At 35.3% G+C, this 12,027-nt stretch overlaps 1 protein-coding gene across 2 annotated transcripts in view; it reads left to right on the top strand.

The window, feature by feature from the left end:
- Positions 1-12,027, top strand: part of si:dkey-112m2.1 (transmembrane protein 132C) — a 171,924-nt gene that overhangs the window by 89,841 nt on the left and 70,056 nt on the right. For both annotated transcript variants that reach the window (XM_048166255.1, XM_048166256.1), the window contains exon 3: positions 11,518-11,661. In XM_048166255.1, coding sequence (XP_048022212.1) covers positions 11,518-11,661 — 144 coding nt within the window. The remainder of the gene's footprint in view (positions 1-11,517; positions 11,662-12,027) is intronic.

Raw genomic sequence — 12,027 nt, 5'->3', positions numbered from 1 at the left:
GAGATGAGACCTCTTTCCCCTCCTTTCCTCTCAGTCAGTCCATTCACCCGCTGTCTAACATCAGGCTAGAGGTCTTTATGTAGGCCTCTTTTTAATTTTCTTCTCTGTTGCAAGCCACGTTAATGTACTTGTGCATTATATAAGTCCTCAACATTCTGTCATTAACATCTCAGCAAAACACACCCATTAAAGATGAACTTTTAGAATAATTTGATTGTTTTCTAGCAGATTAGTAGCCAATAGTTGGGTAAAATTCTTAATTTGTTCACATTCAATTCATATGCAGGAATTTGAATTGGACAAACTTGGTGAACTGCAATTGAAAGATATTCAACAAAGCCACACAACTATCCCTGTTTTTTTTTTTAAATTTATTTACACATTTATTTATTCATTTACAATGTTTTTGTGAACTGATTAGATATATTTCTCAAAATGAAGATACTGTCAAAACAATTAACAGCAATTAAAATGCATTTACATTTTGACATCCCGCATTACATAGTTTTCACTTTACAAACACACACACACACACTTGATTTTTTTTTCAGCTTAACATGTAAAAAATATTTAGAGCAATTAATGCAGCATCTGTTTTTTTCTGTCATAATTTGGCTAGCGTCACATTATATGATCACACTCTTGTTCTAGGGTTTACAGAGAATGATCCGAAAAAGAGAAAATATCCAGTGAGCTGCAGTTCTGTGGGTGAAACTGCCTTGTTGATGCCAAAGCTCAGAGGAGAATGGTTAGACTGGTTCAAGCTGATAGAATGGCAACAGTAACTCAAATAACTACTCGTTACAACCGAGGTATGCTGAAGAGCATCTCTGAAAGCACAACATGTCGAACCTTGAAACAGATGGGCTACAGCAGCAGAAGACCACACCGGGTGCCTCTCCTGTCAGCTAAGAACAGGAAACTGAGGCTACAATTCACATGAGCTCACCAAAATTGGACAATAGAAATAGAAATTAATTGGAAAAACATTGCCTGGTCTGATGGGTCTTGATTTCTGTTGCGACATTCAGATAGTAGGGTCAGAATTTGATGTGAACAACATGGATCCATCCTGCCTTGTATAAACAGTTCAGGCTGCTGGTTGTGGTGTAATAGTGTGTGGAATATTTTTTCTAATTTAAAATGTCTATATTTGCCATTTCAAACAGTGATTATTTATACAGTCTGATGTTTCTGAAAATACCTCAGTGTTATGTATGCTAACATGTTTATGGGTAATTCATACAGAAAAATTAAATGTGTTCTTAAAACACTTAACACTTAAGACTTATTTATGAATTTCATTAATCATTTACCGATTTAAATTTAAATTACAATTATAATTTTATATCCTTGTTACCTTAATTCTAATTGAATTGAAAATCAGGAATTGAATTGCCATTCTTTGAATTCAATTGTGAATGGCTCTCAACCCTAGTGACAGTGCAGTGCCTGCTTTTAAAAAGTAAAAAGCAATATACGATTCAATGCAAGCTTCTGCCAAATAACACTTGAGCATTTCTATTTAATTTGATTAATTATCCCATCTTCCTCTCCCCTCACCCCCATTTATTTCCCTCTCTCTCTCCAGGTCTTTAGTGAACTACTTAACACAATGTTTGCTAATATGGCCCTTTATAGCAATTAAATGCCGATTTGATGGTGTTGGAGTAATCGTCACCCCAGGCTATCTGTGCTGGCCTGGAAAAAATGTGTGTGCGTATGTTTGTGTCTGTGTAATGTATCATAAATGATTCCTCTCACGCACAGGGGGTTTATATGCAGCTCAGGGGCTGAAAAGACTCACAGGTGTTAAATCTGTGTCAGTGTTTGGCATCGTCTCTCTTTTCACCCGTCTTCCTACTGTAATGAATGTGTACTTTTCATTAGGGATGCACGATATGAAAAATTTAACCAATACCGATAACCCATAATTAAGTCCTTCTCATGGCAGATTCCAATACAGATACCGATAACCAATAAGTTCATATTTTTATATCATAATTTTCGTATAATCTGCAGTTTCTGCTCCCATGAGAATAGAAAATCTAAGATGCACTGATGAAACTGATATTTTAGTAGCTCTTGCCTAACTTTAATAGCAAACATCAGTCCTGACTCTTCAAATGTTTTTATGTTTTGTGTAAGGCACCACAATACTTAGTAACAGAAAAGGGTTTAACAGAACTATGACAGAACTATGGTTTATCTGCACTTAACAACAAATTTATCTTCAAGTATTTCATGCATAACAAGAAAATGCATATATTCAACCTTTAGTGCAGGAAGTGATATAGACTTTAAGTCACGTGTTTTTCAAATACATAATAAATAAAATACATTGACATTTGTCAACCTCGAAAAAAATGAAAAACAAAAGTGCATCCTCAACAAAAATAAAGTGCATCCTCAACAAAAGGGCATAGGGCATAGTTCAGATTTCTCTGAAATTACATAGTTTAACATAAATATGAGGGATGAGGAAGGTAATTAGTCATATGTTTTTGTTTTTATACTAACTTGCGAAAACCCGGAGCCTCTACCACGGAAAAGGTTGGTCATCAAGGACTATAAATTTCATTACTTTGTCGTTTATGGCTTTAGCCTTTTTGCTGCCTCTGGAAAACTTTTTACAATTTTCAAATGCCTGCTGAATGGGGACATCGACGCTCCATGTTTTAGGCTTAGCGCTAGTAGCTGCTGCCGCGGCTACTTCATATTCTTTTAATGTGGCTTCGCTGCAATGACGACCTTTCATGTGAGATATAAGATTTGTGTTAAAACATGACACATTTTTTCCTCCTCTCAGAATCCTTGCTGAACATGCTTTGCAAATAGCAATGGCATTGTCCTCCGCCGCCACAGAGCAAAACCTCCAGACCGACGAAGACATGTTCAAAGGCGATGACGTAATGAGCGCGACAGTCTTAGAGCTGCAGTCACTTGCACTCGGAAAGCGGATGAATCTCGGATAAATCAGATTAATTGATTGATTTACCAGCAAGTACTTAATCGGATCTAGTTATCGGATTTCATTTATTTATCAGAGCAATAAAAATGACGTCATTTTCACCCATATCGCCTGATAATTTATCTGTCCGAAAAATATCATGCACCCCTACTTTTCATAGTGCATTTTGCCAAAAAGCTCACTACATACTGATTAACTCAATCCTGATATACTGAGAAAATTATTACATTTCTGGAATACTTGATTTTGATTGGTAAGTCATGGTGCATTCTGTGTGCAATTTGTGATAATTCTTTAATATCTGCCCATATAATGCCATAACGGAGCAATCAGAATCAATATATACAACACTTCATTGAACAAGTACGTAAGGAAGGAAACAAAACCCAAAGAGCTTCCCAAAAGACCCTCTTGTATTTAGAACTACTTTGTAGTTATTGGGGTAGCACTTTATTTTACAGTTCTGTTCCCCATGTACATACTGTGTACTTATTATAGTAATTGCAATAACTGGGTAATAACTAGGTACTAACCCTGAACCTACCCCTTAACCTAACCCTAACCCATGTACTTACCTTATATTACCCAGTACTTTCTTAGGTAAGTACATTGTAAGTTCATGTAAGTGCACGTACTGTAAAATAAAGTGCCACCGTTATTGGAGTAAGGAGGCAGCACAATTATTTTATATTGCATTTATACAACCGTTAAAAAAAAAAAGTTAATATTGAGTCATTTGCATTTTAGACACAATCTTGCTGATTTCTTTGTCTGTTTTTGCTCCAACAACTGAAAAAAATATGGTTAGCCACATCAGAGCCATTGTGCATCTTTGAACAACGCTGTAGTTGCATTTCATGTGTTGAATGATTCAGTGTTTTTGGAAAAAAGTAAGTGAATTAAGTGAATTATTCAGTGAAGACATTCACTTGTTTAATTCCTGAATGAATCTGCATTTTTTAACAAATCGTTTGAATGAATTATTCAATGACTCACTCTCAAAGTTGGTCACTTAGTTTGGATCTTTTAAAGAAGTTTGAAAACACCTTTACTGTTTTTCGTTAATGAATGAATCTGCATTTGTGAGCAAATCGGTTGAATGATTCAAATGACTCACTCATAAAGATACTTTTGTGGTATTATTTTGTTGTAGTGACAGACTGTACATTTCTCCCTTACATACTGATCTCTCTCTCTCCACAACCAGATATTCCATCCCTGATCTCAGTGGACAACATGGAAGATAAAACAATTACGCTTAAACAATTCTTACTCGATGTTGATTTAATCAGCCCGGTCAATATAGATCACGGACATCTGCAGGGAGAGTTCAGGCCGGCTGAATGCAGTCTGTACACAGGAGAAACACACAATGCTAGCTCGGAAAACTGTCATGGAATGTGATTTGTGACGAATACCGGAATCGTCCGAGCGTGTGCATCCCTCACTTTTATAATGTCAGAGAATCTGGGGAATTTACTCATGTTATTTTGGAGAACTGCCACAGGGTTGACGGACTGTCAGGATTTCGACAGATCTCCTCTATCTGATATTACAATCCATCTCCCTTCGCTCTCCGCTCCCTGCCTCTCCAGCCATCTCGCGAGGGCTGACACTTCTATCACATTGGTAAATACTACTTTAATTGATACTCAGGTTGTTTTAGAATTAATGAGCTGGCACCCATGTGCTGATGTGAGGGGAAAGAACATCTCTCTTAAAATTGCTTTGCAGCCTTTATTGCTCTCCAGAAATCATATTAGCCAAACCAATCTCATTTAAATCTTCCATTCCCTAATTAACCCTCAACGCCTTCTCATGCTGCTTGCAACTGCACTTTTTGTAGGTTTTTAGATAAACTATTAGAGATTTGTGTCTCTTTGAATGTGTCTCTGTGTTGAGTATATTGGATTTTCATTTTGATCAATCAAAAAACAATTAAACTGAGAACAAAATCATCTTTGTTATGTAAATGCCAAGTATTACATGAACAGATCAGATAGGACACAAAGGGGCGAACTCACTAAATAGCCTCTTTTGCATTATATTTCAGAACAAACACCTGCATCTTATTCATTAACCACCCGCAGTTCAGTTTAACCAGACAGAATCTGCGCTAGTTTACTGCTGCGGGATGAGTGTATGAATGAAGTCATTGGGCGAATTCACTTTTGAAGGAAAGGGGACTTTTTTTGAAGGGTCGTTCGGCAGCCAACCTGGTCCATTTTCAGTCATGCTAGTACAGCTTATACAGAGAAAGGCTCATCAAGGCTGCATGTGTTTTATTTGAATTTTGCCTATTTTCTATTTTAATATATTTTAAACTGTAACTTATTCCTGTGATGGCAAAGCTGAATTTTCAGCATCATTACTCTAGTCTTTAGTGTCACATGATCCTTCAGAAATCATTCTAATATGCTGATTTGCTGCTCACGAAATATTTCATATTATCAATGTTAAAAACAGTTGAACTTTAATATTGTTGTGGAAAATGTGCTAATTTGTCAGGATTCTTTGATGAATAAGTTCAAAAGAACAGCATTTATATGAAATATAAATGTTTGATAACGTTATAAATGTCTTTACTGTTACTTTTGATTAATTTAATGCATCATTGCTGAATAAAAGTATTAATTAAATTTTAAAAAAATGTATTAAACCTAAACTTTTGAATGTTTAAGTTATATTTCAGTAATAAAATCTGACATTAGTGGCATCTTAAATTATGAGGCTTTAACTCATCATGCAAAAGAGGCTAATTCATTTAATGCAAATTCAAGAATATAAAAGCTGCTGATTAGAGCTGCATGATTCTGGATAAATTGAGAATCTTCATTGCTTAATACTTCTGTAGTAAGTTTTACTACAGTATTTAATATGAATGTTTGCAGCACAGAAATAACAATACTGTGTGTTTCATACCTATACATGACAACTGCTTTCTCGTCAGCGTAGATCTGAATGTCCGTTGTGATCGTACTTGTCAAAGGTTTAACAGACACAGGCGAATTGTTGTCATTTAGAAACGAGATTGCGTGGGTGTTTAAATCTAGATTGTGATCTTTTAACGATTAAGGCTGTTTTAACTAATGTGCAATTCATAGAGAATCTTAATGAATTCCCAACAAATAAAAGACTGTCCAGAGAAGCAGGATTTTATCCTTTAGCCCAAGACATGCGCCTTTTAATTTGAAAAACTATACATTGCTTTTATAAATGCATATGTGTGTTTCTGTATTTAAGCAAGTAGATATGACACAATCGCCACATAATGTTCAAAATATACCTGCAGTGATAAAACCACTTCACAGTACAAGTGGTCTGAATGATCCAGGGTCACAAGAGCATTTACAAATATTCTGTTACAAATTATATGTTAGCAGCAGGAAATCCATGAAATGCAACTGAGAATATAGAAGGTACACGTGCTTCAGTCTTTTGAACTACTATGTAAAGTGTTCAAGGTTGCGTTCAGCTATGTTTGCAGTGTTCAGCATTACAAACAGATATACATATTAAAGGTGCCCTAGAACGTTCTTTCACAAGATGTAACTTTCATTGTAACGTTCTTTTCACAAGTCTAAGGTGTCTCCTGAATGTGTCTGTGAAGTTTCAGCTCAAAATACCCCATCGATTTTTTTTTATTAATTTTTTTAACTGCCTATTTTGGGGCATCATTAACTATACACCGATTCAGGCTGCGGCCCCTTTAAATCTTGCGCTCCCTGTTCCCCGAGCTCTCGACTATAAAACAGTGCATAAACAAAGTTCACACAGCTAATATAACCCTCAAATGGATCTTTACAAGATGTTCGTCATGCATGCTGCATGCATGCTTCGGATCATGTGAGTATAGTATTTATTTGGATGTTTACATTTGATTCTGAATGAGTTTGATAGTGCTTTGTGGCTAAAGCTAACATTACACACTGTTGGAGAGATTTATAAAGAATGAAGTTGTGTTTATGCATTATACAGACTGCAAGTGTTTAAAAATGAAAATAGCGACGGCTCTTGTCTCCGTGAATACAGTAAGAAACGATGGTAACTTTAACCACATTTAACAGTACATTAGCAACATGCTAACGAAACATTTAGAAAGACAATTTACAAATATCACTAAAAATATCATGTAATCATGGATCATGTCAGTTATTATTGCTCCATCTGCCATTTTTCGCTATTGTTCTTGCTTGCTTACCTAGTCTGATGATTCAGCTGTGCACATCCAGACCTCCTGCCCTTGTCTAATGCCTTGAACATGAGCTGGCATATGCAAATATTGGGGTCATACATATTAACGATCCCGACTGTTACGTAACAGTTTTTTTTTCCGGAGATCTTTTAAACAAATGAGATTTACACAAGAAGGAGGAAGCAATGGAGTTTGAAACTCAATGTATGTCTTTTCCATGTACTGAACTCTTGTTATTCAACTATGCCAAGGTAAATTCAATTTTAGATTCTAGGGCACCTTTAAATGTTTCAGAAGTGGTGTATTTATAAAATATAGTCACTGTCAGTGGAGCCACAGAGTGACCTTTAAATATCAAACTAAAGACATCACATTTAGATGTGTTTATCAGAAATCCTTGATTGGTACTGTATATAGAAAAACTTTTATAAAAAGAATTGATTGATAAATATGATTCCAGCTTATAAAAGCTGTGTGCTTTGAAAGGAAAGCAAGATGTTGTTTTTTTTTCTAGAGGGAATTAGTTTTTTTTTTTCCTCGTGTTTGTTCAAACTATTCTCCAATTGTGTTCATAGCAGTCTTCTATGCATGTAATTTTGTTGCCACCAGTGGAGCTTCTATAGTACATGGGGTCGTGAATTGTGTACAGGTTAGTATATTATTACAACACTTGGCTTTATGTGCCATTATGTATTTTATGTTACATGCAAATGCTGACAAAAAGGTGGGAGAGAGAAAGAGAAAGAAAGAAAGAAAAAAGCAGAACAAACAGATTTGGAAGGAGAAAAACAATCGTCATGACTGTTTCTAATTGCATTTGGTCTGGGTCTTGGCGATAACATCAATTCCATTATTTTCTGCTTTTGAATTGCACTACAGCCTGTCTTCGGCATCCTGTCTTTGATTGGCTGAATGTATGGCATGTTCACACAGGTGATCAGGAACCCTGGGAATCTTTCTTCTGGTGTTAGTAGAAAGTAATAGAATGATCTCTTTAATGTCCTAAGTTATTGGATCTATGATCTTCATGGTCTACTGCCTGTAAACTGTTAGTGTCTTATGGACAGTTCCACAGTATCCTGAAAATGGGATTTTTCTTTTTTTTTTTTGCTGAGTTTATATATATCGAAGCTTTGACGTTTAATAATCACATTAGGCTGTTTCGCGATTCCTTTTTTTTATATCCCCAAATTAAAAATTTTGTAAAATGTATGTTTTTGTACGTTTTTATAGATGCTGAAACATACAATATGAACGTATTGGCAACATTTATACATAGCATTATGTTTTTACAGCTACAAAACGTAAAATATTTACAAACCTTTTTGATGTCATAAAAATATCTGTATAATTTCCCTTTTACCTTTTTTATAGATAAATGTCTCAATTTGGATCTGTTCCTCACAAACATATGGATTCTAAAGATTTGGATTACAGCTAACGAATAAAATTAGTGTCTTTTGTTAATTATATTGTGTTTTGGTGTATCTTATGGTTGTATTGTCAGTTGCTGCATAGATGAAAACGCCTTTTGCATCTCACGGCAAACAAACTAAATATTACAAAATGGTTAAACGATTACAGGAATGTTATTAATTTTATTGTTTTAAAGTGCAGTCTTGTTTAACATTATGATCCTCCGAAACGAGTCTGCAGCAGAGGTCACAAACAGAGCGAAATGTTATTATTTCATATTAAAGGATTAGTTCACTTTCAAATTAAAATTTCCTGATAATGTTCTCACCCCCATGTCATCCATTTTCTAAAAAAAAAATTAAAAAATTATATATGTTTTAACCATAAATGCTCATCTTGAGCTAGCTCTCTTCTTCTTCTCTATTTGAATTCCAGCAGTGTAGAAACTACTAAGTGTATTACTGCCCTCCACAGGTCAAAGTTTGAACTAATTGTTATATACTTGCACTAGAATATTGTATATGACAATTTAGTTCAAACTTTGACCTGTGGAGGGCAGTAATACACTTAGCAGTGTCTACACTGCTGGAATTCTAATAGAGAAGAAGAGAGCTAGTTCAAGATGAGCATTTATGGTTAAAACGTATATAATTAAAAAAAAAAAAATTTAGAAAATGAGCAATGGTCTCTCTAGTTAAGACACTTATTTCTCGTCTGGGATCGCTGTGAAATGTAATTTTGACCTTCAACCATTTGGGCTCCATTGAAGTCCACTATATGGAGAAAAATCCATATAGAAAATGTTTTGTTTTCATCAAAAACATTCATTTCTTTTCGACTGAAGATAGAAAGACATGAACATCTTGGATGACATGGGGGTGAGTAAATTATCAGGAAATTTTAATTTGAAAGTGAACTAATCCTTTAAGTAGATGAGTAAACTGCATTTAATAAATGCGACTAGAAAAGTGTTGATATGACAATTAAATACAATCAAATCAAAACATTAATGCCACGATTTTAATATTCATACATGGGAACACATTCACATTTGAATTCGTAAATAATTTATGTTTAAGTGCTGTCAATACGTAAATATTTTATGCTTTATTGCGGTCAATGCATCAGTATTGTATGTTTCAGTGTGTATGAAAACGTATGTTAATGTAGGTGTGGTAGATACAACACTTCACGTAAAAATACACACGTATTCTCATGAGATTACGTTGGCTACGAACGGACCTAGGGGAGCCTTTATGCTGTAATGCTGTATCTAATTCATGAATAAATGTAAAATGTCTTTTAATTTGGATCTTTTCTGTAATTTGCCTGATCTGGTTCACAATAATTCGTTCATGTTTTAGATTGATCAGTTTCTCAAGAGACTCCCATTAGCAGCGGTTAACAGATCACTGAAGGTGAAGATTATCAGTGAAATTTTGATCTCAAACAAAGCTACCAAATGACTTCAGAAGATTTTGAATATAGCTCAGAATTCACATGAACTGCAATTATGATGCTTATATAATGCTTTTGTGTCTTTTTTGAACTTTGAAATCTTCAGCCCCCATTGTAATTGCAGGCGAAAGAGTGAAAAGTAAATTATTGAAAATCTCACTTTTTGTGTTCCATGAGACTGAGTAAATAATGACTTTATTTTTTGTGTGAACTATCCCTTTATCAATCCCATTTAGTAGTTATGCATTGCTAATCAATTTAATAGACTTAATATATATTTCATATAACATATAATAGACTTAAAATATTCCAAACAGAGATCTTTTGTAGCACTCACAGTTATGATTATATGTGAAGAAAACAGAACACTGTGACTCTCAAACTGATTTTGAGGTTATACAAGCACATCCGTACCTTACAATGTGTTAGATGAGCTGTTGATTAGTCTCTCCCTGTCTGTATAATGCATAAGGCAAACAACTGCAATCTGTTCAAGAACAGGAAAGACTTTTTGTTTCCAAAAGGTGTGTTATATATGTATATATGTGTTATATTTTATATATTTTAAGTAAATGTATTAAGTATTTTGCACAATGGAACATACATTTAAAGGGATAGTTCACCCAAAAATGAAAATTTGATGTTTATCTGCTTACCCCCAGGGTATCCAAGATGTAGGTGACTTTGTTTCTTCAGTAGAACACAAATGATGATTTTTTCCAACCGTTGCCGTCTGTCAGTCAAATAATGCTAGTGGATGGGAACTTCTACTATAAGAGTAAATAAAACTTGCTTAGACAAGTCCAAATTAAACCCTGCGGCTCGTGACGACACATTGATGTCCTAAGACACGAAACGATCGGTTTGTGCGAGAAACCGAACAGTATTTATATCATTTTTTAACTCTAATACACCACTATATCCAACTGCATTCATCACTCGATTCGTTTGGTCTGATCGCGCTCTGACAGCGGCAGTGATGTCTCGCGCATATACTTCAATGAGAGCGAGACATCACTGCCGCTGTCAGAGCGCGATCAGATCTTACTAACGAGTGCTGCACGCGGTTGGACATAGTGGTGTGTTAGAGTTAAAAAATGATATAAATACTGTTCGGTTTATCGCACAAACCGATCGTTTTGTGTCTTAGGACATCAATGTGTCGTCACGAGCCGCAGGGTTTAATTTGGATTTGTCTGTGCAAGTTTTATTTACTCTTATAGTAGAAGTTCCCATCCACTAGCATTATTTGACTGACAGACAGCAACGGTTGGAGTTAAAAATCATCATTTGTGTTCTACTGAGGAAACAAAGTCACCTACATGTTGGATGCGCTGGGGGTAAGCAGATAAACATCAAAATTTTCATTTTGGGGTGAACTATCCCTTTAAGAGTTTATAGATCATCGTTAATTTTTCTTTAATTTAAAAAAAATACATTACATATACTGTACGATCCTTTTTGATGTTTCCAACAGGGTCAAGTTGAAGGATGGTGTGGCGTTTCTGGGGGCGAGGGCCAGCAACCCGGTTCAGTGGACAGTTAGTCAAGACGTCAGGAGTGAGGGACACAGAGTGGTCACTCTGCACTGCCGTAGAAAGGAAGCCAACTTTGGAAAAAGGTCAGTAACCATTCAATCTGTCTGTTCTGTTAGTGCTTTTATTAACCGAGGAGAATTCTGGATCTAGAGACGAATGGTATCAAAGACGTTATCATCAGAAGGATGCTGGTTACTTGAATGACCCAGAAGTTCAAAGTTTAAGATCGAAGCTGCAGGCAAAAACACTGGAAACCAGAAAGTTTTGTTTTTTTGTCTCTCACTTGCTCACAGTTTTGCTGTCTTTGTAAAGTTTTGGCCAAGAAAGATTCAAATGCATACACATATACTATGACCTGCACCATACAGCCCTTTGGCCTTTAGTTATCAAATATGAGCATCTCTGCCTAATGACTCTTCTTCTAAACTATTCTGCTCTTTTCATATACA

The sequence above is a fragment of the Megalobrama amblycephala genome, linkage group LG18 (genome assembly GCF_018812025.1).
Source record: "Megalobrama amblycephala isolate DHTTF-2021 linkage group LG18, ASM1881202v1, whole genome shotgun sequence".
In the NCBI taxonomy this organism is placed as follows: Eukaryota; Metazoa; Chordata; class Actinopteri; order Cypriniformes; family Xenocyprididae; genus Megalobrama; species Megalobrama amblycephala.
Note: the sequence above shows the minus strand (reverse complement) of the source record. Positions and strands in the feature narration are given on the sequence as shown.